Genomic DNA, 9,825 nt, shown 5'->3' on the forward strand with positions numbered 1-9,825 from the left:
CAATCATTCCACTATTAGTGCCAGATATATTATGGTTTTTGAATACAATTACAATGCAAAATTTCTACAACAAAAAAATCCTATGTGTAGTACCTTCAATGTTCATCCTAAACCTGTAGGGTTTTTTGTACCCATGCCTTAGTCTTGCTTATAAACAACTGTGAGCACTTATCCTGTACCTCTTGTTTTGCTTTCCTGTAACAGTGACCATGACGATGAGGTGGCCAGTCTAGAGTCGTCTTCAGGGAACTGTGGAACCAGGTCGTCTCAAAGACTGCCAGTGAAGGAGTGGAAGAGTTCTCCCAGAGGCTCCCCTAAACTTAAGAGGAAGAGTAAAAAAGATGACGGGTGGGTGATCGCAGTCATGGTAAACCTTTTCTGTTATTTTACTTCAATGTCTAATGGCCTCTCTGCCTTCTCTTTTCAGGGATGCATCTCATGCCTCTCAGTCCAGGCAGCCTGAGCAGCATCATCAGGTAAGTGATCATGGTTGTTGTGATTATGACGCTGGCACCAGGATGTACACCCATTATGTGTATTTTCAGCAATACCATTTGTTTACATTTGTCATTTCGCAGACTCGCTTACCCAGACTGACTTACATACATACATTTTTTTTTTAAATAACATTTTAAATCACACTGTTCCCCCGTGGGAATTGAACCCATAACTCTGGCATTGCAAGCGCTATGCTCTACCAACTGATCCACATGGGATAAGTAGATTATTCAGTATACCTGGTTTGCTTAGACGTTATGGTCTTCTGAACTTTTCAAGTTCTCTGCTGCCAATGACAGGAACAAACTGCAAAAATCACTGAAGCTGGAGACTTGTATTTCCCTCACAAACTTTAAGCATCAGCTGTCAGAGCAGCTTACCAATCATTGCACCTGTACATAGCCCATCTGTAAATAGCCCACCCAACTACCTCATCCCCATATTATTATTATTTTTTGCTACTTTGCACCCCAGTATCTCTACTTGCACATTCATCTTCTACACATCTATCACTCCAATGTTTAATTGTTAGATTGTAATTATTTCGCCACTATGGCCTATTTATTGCCTTACCTCCTTAATCTTACCTCATTTGCACACACTGTATATATACTTGTGTTATTGACTATGTTTGTTTATCCCATGTGTAACTCTGTTTGTCACACTGCTTTGCTTTATCTTGGCCAGTTGAAAATGAGAACTTGTTCTCAACTGACCCACCTGGTTAAATAAAGGTGAAATAAATCAACTTTCCTCTCTGTCATCTGATGTGACCTGTAGCAGATGAACCCAGAGGTGCTGGAAGAACTCCTGATTTTGCTCCGTAACCAGCAGAGGGAGATAGCGGAGCTCCATCAGAGTCAGCTGGAGCTGCTTCAGAGAGTGACGGGCCACATGGATGCCGTGCAGAGCTCTGTCATAGCCCACGTAGAGCACGTCATGGTCAGCCAGCAGGAGCACGAACGTATCCTTACAACTGGGATATGTTACAAATTACAACTCCTAGACCTCCCTTTTTTCTGGTACCATAGAGAATTATAAATGAGATAAGCCGTTCCCCAAAGCAGCTGCTTTGTTTACGAAGAGCACACGACAAGGAGCAAACGGAAGCTTTCATGACGATTTACTGTTGTGCAGCTCAAGAGGGGTGATCAAGTCACACTTGAAATTCATTACTGCCAGCTAATTATTTTATAACTAAGTGTAACTATCTAATACATTCAAGGCTCCAGTTATGCATTTGGTTGGCTAACTTGCTAGCTTGTAAGGTCAAGCTTCTTGCTTACAGCAGAGACACTCAATCCCCTCCTGGATCAAGATCCTTGCTGTCTAATATTTGTTTTTTGCTTTGCAGCAAACCTTTTGAGGTAGTTGTGCGACTTTGAGCTGGAGGGTTTGTTCTTGTAATCTGTTTTATTTTTGATCACTATATAAATAAAATTGCCGGAAATACCATATACCCACCCCGGTATGGTACAGGAACGGAAGGAAGGTATTAAAATTGGGACACTGTCCAACCATGATCACTGCAATATATAGGGCGGTGTTATGAATGCAAATATTGTAGTTTAAATGGATTTAAATTCAAATGAACCAAGAACCTTTTTTGTCTTCTACAAAGGTGCTTAATTAAGACCATTATTTTGTTGCATCAACCCACCACACAAGTTCCTCTGTGTCTGATCCTTGACCCGGCATTGATTCTCAGAGAGGAGAATGGAGAGAATCCTAGCAGAGGGACACACCCGTAACCAGCAGCTCCAGGAGCATCTCTCGCAGCAGCTGGGTCAAACTCTCAGTAACACCCTTTGTAATCGGCTGGACAAGACTCTCCGAGAGGAGATGAAGAAGACTGTTCCTCCCAGTTAGTACACTTCCTTAATTTTTCCAATAACATATTCTGTTTTTTTATCAAATAAGTGTTTCACTATGTAACATCTCTGAGTTAACTGTTTGGGCTTACTTCACAGCTATCACCAAGAGCCTGGAGCCTGTCACTGCCCAAATGAGTAACACCATTGCTGCTAAGCTGATGGCTGTGGAGGCAGCACTGAAGGAGAATGTTAGCAAAGTCGTGAAGTCAAAGGTTAGTGGCAACCTTCAGATCATCATGGTTTCTAGAGCATCATTTCCCAAGCTTGGGGTTGAAAATAAATTATAATACGCCATTTAGTTCATAGAACAGCGGTCACGTGAGTAACCTTCGATATCTGCTATTAGGGGTTCTGTTTTTTTCCCTATCAATTTGGTTAACTTTTGAATGGTTGAGGCTATAAGCTGTAATGACCCAATTTTCTGAAAGCTACGACTCTCGGGAACCCATGTCTTTCCTTCCACTGCTCTCGCATATTAAAATGGGGTCGTGGGACAAAAAAGTTTGGTCACCTCTGCTCTAAATCCTAGGTTGGTCATTGGATCAAGGAATGTAAAATTGTCATAGCTCACTTATTCGGTACTCTCTTATTCAGTCTTCAGTCAAAATGCACACATAAAAATGACCTGAAGCATTCATCTTTATCTCTCTGTCCCTTCCTGTGCAGAACACCACAGATGCTATTGGCCGAGCAGCTGCCGAGGCAATGCAGGGGCCTATCCAGGCTGCCTATAAGGATGCTTTCCAGGGCATTGTGCTGCCTGTGTTTGAGAGAGGCTGCCAGTCTATGTTCCAGCAGATCAATGAGAGCTTCAAGCAGGGCACCCATGAGTGTAAGACAATCCTATTACCAACTGTTAACCCTCAGAATTTCTACTCCAGGCTATTTCTTAGCTTTATGCAGTACCACGAGAGCAAGGTCAAGAACTTAGCCTCATTTTTAGCTTTTCACATTTATCATATGTTTAATTCAAGAAGAGCAGTGGGCTTTGTATGCATTGTAAATATTTGCTATATTTGTTTATTCAGCTGATTTTGTATTATGCTAACAGCACATCTGAATATGCCTGACAGATCTTTGTGTCGTACTGAGGATGTTTGTTTTCCTCTGTAGATATCCAGCAACTGGAGACCCATGTGAAGAACAAGAAGCAGCATGAGCAGGAAGCACGGGATCCTATGATTGGCCAGCTGCAACAGATGATTGACACGTTCCAGAACTCAACGGATCAGCTGGCCACCACCATCACAGCAAGTGTCCGCTCTGAGGTCCAGCATCAGCTCCACATGACGGTGGGAAAGTAAGTTCAACCAACGCCCAACAGAAAGCTCAATTTCTTTTTCTTTTTTTGTATTAGTGATTGGTAAAGCAACTAGAGATTGATCAGGCATCACAAACAGATGCCTTAGCAAGCAGTTTGGGTTGCCATATTGAGTGGCTGTGTAATGGATTGGTTGAGCAGAAACAAACACCTTAATCCTGGCTTAATTTCAGTACATAAATTCGATTGAACCACAGTTTGCGATGCAATTAATTTCATGGCACTTGAGTTTATAGATTTTTTAGGTTGGACTGAATACCTTTTTTTAAGTGTTTCTAAAATGTCTGTAGGAATTTACACATTTTTTACTATTTCCATGTTTTGATAGTGTACCGTGGGTATATAACGGTGCCGGTTCGGTTCTGTGTCCAGTTTGCAGGACTCGATCCTGACCCAGGTGCAGCGCATTGTGAAGGGTGAGGTGAGTATGGCCATGAAGGAGCAGCAGGCAGCTGTGAACTCCAGCATCATGCAGGCCATGCGCTCTGCTGCAGGCACGCCTGTCCCCACCGCACACCTGGACTACCAGGCCCAGCAAGCCAGCATCCTGCAGCTGCTGCAGCAGGGACAGCTCAACCAGGCCTTCCAACAGGTGACAGTCCTGCTCCCCTCTGCCTCCCTGATACACCTCCACCCATCACAGGCTCACAGCGTCTCCTGTCCAATGCGTGGTGGATGTCAGAGGGCATCATTTAAAGATACCTGTGGCGTCTGATCGGTCTCTTCTCCTCCAACCCCCCTTTATAGGCCCTGTCAGCCTCTGACCTGAACCTGGTTCTGTATGTGTGCGAGACCATCGACTCCCAGCAGGTGTTTGGCCAGCATCCCTGCCCCCTCATCCAGCCAGTGCTGCTGTCCCTAATACAGCAGCTGTCCACTAACCTGGCCACACGCTCTGAGCTTAAGATCAGGTACGCATGCGCACCCACAGGAGCATGTCATAAGTTGTCTGGAAACATAGGAAACCGTTGATCGTGAAAAACCCATCAGCGTTCTAGACACAAACTGGTGCACCTGTCACCTACTACCATACCCTGTTCAAAGGCACTTAAATCTTTTGTCTTGCCCATTTACCCTCTGAATGGCACACATACACAATCCATGTCTCAATTCTCTCAAGGCTTAAATATCCTTTAACCTGTCTCCTCCCTACATATACACTGATTGAAGTGGATTTAACAAATTACATCAAAAAGGGATCATAGCTTTCACCTGGTCAGTCTATGTCATGGAAAGAGCAGGTGTTCGTTCTTAATATTAAAACACATCCATTTTAATTCTTAAACACACCTTTGATGTGTTTAAGAATGTGTTTGCTCTTAATCAGGTTTGTGCTCTCTTTTACAAGCCTCCCTCTAGGAACATACTGACTGACAAACCTTAGTCACATTTCCTACATGTTGAGCTGTGTCAAACTGCAGCTCTACTGCTTTTTAAGAGTTTAGACCAAGTAACAAATGTGTGTAATAGGAACATGACAGGCCTATGAATATGAAAACATGTCCAGACAATGCACTGCCATGTCCCTTTACTGCTCTTTAAGAGCTCAAATAATCAGTCTTAATCCAGTTTGAATCGCACCCTAAACTATCAGCCTGATACTGGCCAGCTGTTGAGAGTTCTACATCTGTGGGACTGAATCTGTAGCTGAGGCTGTACATATGAAGGGCCTTTTTCAAACACCCCATGCCTTTTTAATGCATGGTACGAGATATCTGTGTTAACTTATTTTGACCTCAAAATTTAAGGACTGTCAGTGTAACTTTGCAAGGGCTTTTAAGGGCATATCAGTCTCAGTAGAGAAGAGTCCTGATTGGGCTGTTGTCCAAGGTATGTGATATATATAAATGTAGGACTTTGCTGAAATTAGAGGGAAATTGGTCCCTTTGAGCGTTGGGAGGTTAATGGCTCTTAAGCCCTAAGATTACCATTGAGAGAACTGTGCTTAGAGGTTTTAAATGCTTTGGATTGGGTCTGCAGATGTAAAATTGGAACAATCTGATGCGATGCATTTGGGTTGAGCCACTGGATTGGGTAACAGGACAGTGCTGCTGAGCTATCAGGGTCACTCCACTGCGTTTACTGTTTTAATCAAGCCATTCAAATCTTTGCCATCGGCTGCAAGGTCATTAGGGCAACTTTGTCGGGACATGCAAGCCAATAATACTATTGGCTTAAATGGTACAAACTGAGTCTTCTAAAAGCCTGTGGTAACCTTCTCTCTGTCTGTATCAGTTACTTGGAGGATGCTGTGATGAACCTGGACCATGGTGATCCGGTGACGAGGGACCACATGAGTGCGGTGCTGTCCCAGGTCCGACAGAAGCTGTTCCAGTTCCTGCAGTCAGACCCACACAGTCCTCTCAGCAAGAGAGCCCGGCGCCTGGTGATGATGCTTCAGGGCCTGGTCAATCACTAGTTCTGTGCTTGGCGCCCAATGATGGAGCCCCTTCACTTCCCTGTTCTGCTCCCACACAGTTAGAACAAAGTGCAGTGAGTTTCGTTGATGTGCTGAGGGGAGCAGAGCTGTTGTTAAAGAGATGTGAGCATGATGTACACAGCGATCGGAAAGTATTCAGACCCCTTGACCTTTTCCACATTTTGTTAGTTTACGGCCTTATTCTAAAACTGATGACATCGTTTTCCCCCTCATCAATCTACACAGATTACCCCATTATGACAAAGCAAAAATGTTTGCTAATTTATGAAAAATGTAAATATTACCTTTACAAAGTATTCAGACCCTCTTCTTGGTTATGACGCTACAAGCTTGGCACACTTATATTTGGGGAGTTTCTCCCATCTCCACAGAGGAACTCTGGGGCTCTGTCAGTGACCATCGGGTTCTTGGTCACCTCCCTGACGAAGGCCCTTCTCCCCTGATTGCTCAGTTTGGTCGGGTGGCCAGCTCTAGGAAGAGTGATTCCAAATTTCTTCCATTTAAGGTGTTCTTGGGACCCTTGAATGCTGCAGAAATTTTTTTGCTACCCTTCCCCAGATCTTTGCCTCGACACAATCCTGTCTCTGAGCTCTATGGACAATTACTAAGACCTTATGGCTTGGTTTTTGCTTATACTTATGTAAATAAGGTATTTCTGTTTTTTATTTTTAATACATTTGAAAAATGTCTAAAAACCGGTTTTTGCCTTGTCATTATTGGTTATTGTGTGTGGATTGCTGAGGACATTTATTTAATCCACTTTAGAATAAGACTGTAACGTAATACAATGTGGAAAAAGTCAAGGGGTCTGAATACTTTCCGAGGGCTCTGCACTTTCTGTACTCTCGTCACTTTTTGATGCATTGTACATCGAAATGGAACATTTTGTTTTATCTTAAATTTTTATGTGTAGAAATGGCAAGAACAGACTGGGTTTGCCCTTTTTGGACTTGTGTAGATTGAAGGATTCTTTTCAGTGGACACCCGCTGTTCATGAGTACTACCTTGCCATTACCATCTATTTGTCTTTTCCTTGTCATATCCACAAGAGGCTGTTTCAGAAATACCTATCCTAAATGTAGACCGTCATTACAGATGGATGAGCCTATTATGTTTTCTGTATATTCAACCATTCTGTTAAATCCAGTGTATTTCGCTTTGAGGGACTTCTACAGTAGGCTTTCAATCTACACGGTTGTTTTTTTCCTTATTCTGATATTTCCGTGTTACTATGTACATAGGACAGGAGTATGCTTGTGGAGTCTTAGAAACTAAAAGGGCCGTCCACATGTATAGCTTTATAAGGTCAACTCTTTTGATGGCACCTCGACGAAATTCACCCATGTCCCAGAATTTTTTTTTTTTGCCCTGTTTTTTTTTATACCAACAATCCTTAACATTTGTAAGACTTGTATGATTTCATGAACTTGCTTGAAGACTTATTGAAGTTGTTATAATCCATAGAAAATGCTTCTAACAAGTTGTTACTTATACTGGCCTCGTTTTTGCATCAGGAAATCCAAGTTATGTTCGTAAACCTGATGTACATCTCCTGTTCTTTAGAGGGCAGCCCTTGAATGCAGTCACATTAATATTTTTTAGCATGGTTTCTTTTAGGCAACTTGCAAAGTCTAGTTGGAAAGTTCAACAAAACTGGGAGCATGGCTTAATGTATTAATACGTGTTTGTCTTCTAAACAAGTTAAAATGGTCTAATTATCCAGGAACAGACCTGTGAAACTCCACAATGTTGGCTTGCATTATGAATGTCAACTTCCCAATGCCTACTATGCCACTGGTCAGTTGATTGTCATGCAAATAAGATGTTTGTTTTCCCTCTCAAACCTTTAATGTGCAGGAACAAAACATTTATAGTAAGTGCCTTTATTGTACTTCACTGATGGGGATTTGGCCTCCACTACCTTTAGATGTTGTTATGCCATTTGAAACAATTGTGTAAATTAACCGTATTTGCCTGACTGTAAAAGAGTGTGTTACAGGGTTTTTACGCACACTTATCAATGACTTATTTTGCAAACAAGGGTTCAAATGGCACAGGAAGAGCATCTTTGCATTAGGAATACAAACATGATTTGACAATAGAGAGGCTGGCTATCAAATGATCAAATGATTGATTATGTAATTCCACTTTACTGTAGGAGTGATGGGAAATATTTAAACCCATGATCATCTTGTTTTACCAATTCCAAATTGTCAATCTCTGCTATTGATGTCTTGTCATCTAATTTCAAGGACAGTTATTCGTTATGAACGTAACATTCCTTTCTTAGACCTAAAGTAGAATGAGGGGGACATAGGGCAGTGTGAACTAAGCTTGGAGGTGTTTCTTTGCTTCAGTTATTTGGTCACCTTCAGCTGCTGATTGATTGACAAAACGCTAGGTATGCCTGTATGCTCAGGAGAACCGTGCATAAAAAGGCAAACTGCTATATTCAAGATTATAAGCCATCTGTATTATCAAGCCACAAAGCTGTGTAAAGCAGACAGTAATGTCTTTCTCCACAACGTTGAGAGTGAGAAGGAATCTTTCCGTGGTGGAGGAGGTTGATGATCCATCTTTTATTGTATTAAGTTACATGTCTGGTAACTGGAATAGCAGTTGATTGACCTGAAGTGTAAAAGCAGGATGGTTTCCATGCTCTTAGTTTTACTTATGTTTCATATTGGTCAGGGTTAAGCAACAAGAATCAGACATGAATGTTGATAACAGTAAGCTTGTACATAAACGCTATACAATCTAAATATTTTTTCCTCGTTTTCAAAAACATTGAAATCATGTTTTGTGTATTACTCATTTTGATTGTTTGTCATTTCCATCGTGCTTTGTTCCCTGTGCTTGGATTGTTGTATATTTTACTCGTTTCTTTTACCCTAAACGTTTTGGAATAAAAAAAGAAAATGATTAATGCATTGCATAGTGCCCTTTATTTCACATGTAGCCTATTCGACACCACATTTGCGTTTTTACATTTTGTGGTAAAGATAATAGCCGAATCCCCCTTCCACATAGGAGTTGTTTGACGCGGGTGCATAAAACTAAAGATGGTAACTTTTTGACACAAGCATGTTTTTTTCCATGAGGATGAACATGGGTTAATTGCCACATTGAGGTTAAAATAGCACTTTTCTCCCTTACATATCGGTATCCATCTAATGGGTCATGATAGGTGGAGACGAGATTTTGAGTCTGCCCTAATCCGCGCAAATGCGCCCTCCCTCACGCACACTAGATACACCATAGAGAAGCATACATAAGAGTAGGCGCTCTTCTCATGAACATGATACTGAGCAACGCTCTCACCTATGTAGCAAAGTAGCTGTGCTTAGCAAACGGATTGTAACACTCTGACGCGGATTTTTACTTGTTTCAGACGCGTCTTTTTTTCTGAATTGAGTGGCCTGAGCAGAATGGTATCCCTCGTGAATTACGCGTGTATTTTCTTGCCTCTTGCTCTCCATCTGAGTAAGTGTTCACTTAGAAATATAATTTTTTCTATAGAAATAACAGTAATGTTTAATTTGTTCGTACTATGTGGGGGTTCTTGGGTGGGATTTATTAAATGCACCTCTAAATTATAGGGGAACGAGTCGCGTTAAAGTGGACACCAGAAAATAGTTTATCGGTGCCTAGGTACAAAATTCGTGAGTTCAAAATGTTTTATTATATAAATG

General features: G+C 41.7%; 1 protein-coding gene across 9 annotated transcripts in view; it reads left to right on the forward strand.

Annotated features, from left to right (window-relative positions):
* Positions 1–9,059, forward strand: part of LOC109867368 (enhancer of mRNA-decapping protein 4) — a 45,497-nt gene extending 36,438 nt beyond the window's left edge. For all 9 annotated transcript variants that reach the window (XM_031801933.1, XM_031801935.1, XM_031801936.1 and 6 more), the window contains exons 20-29: positions 205–348; positions 428–476; positions 1,279–1,462; positions 2,207–2,362; positions 2,469–2,584; positions 3,039–3,204; positions 3,486–3,672; positions 4,066–4,285; positions 4,441–4,604; positions 5,929–9,059. In XM_031801933.1, coding sequence (XP_031657793.1) covers positions 205–348; positions 428–476; positions 1,279–1,462; positions 2,207–2,362; positions 2,469–2,584; positions 3,039–3,204; positions 3,486–3,672; positions 4,066–4,285; positions 4,441–4,604; positions 5,929–6,112 — 1,570 coding nt within the window. In that variant the 3' untranslated portion in view covers positions 6,113–9,059. The remainder of the gene's footprint in view (positions 1–204; positions 349–427; positions 477–1,278; positions 1,463–2,206; positions 2,363–2,468; positions 2,585–3,038; positions 3,205–3,485; positions 3,673–4,065; positions 4,286–4,440; positions 4,605–5,928) is intronic.
* The last annotated feature ends 766 nt before the right edge of the window (positions 9,060–9,825 follow it).

Source organism: Oncorhynchus kisutch, linkage group LG22 (assembly GCF_002021735.2).
Source record: "Oncorhynchus kisutch isolate 150728-3 linkage group LG22, Okis_V2, whole genome shotgun sequence".
NCBI classification, from domain to species: domain Eukaryota; kingdom Metazoa; phylum Chordata; class Actinopteri; order Salmoniformes; family Salmonidae; genus Oncorhynchus; species Oncorhynchus kisutch.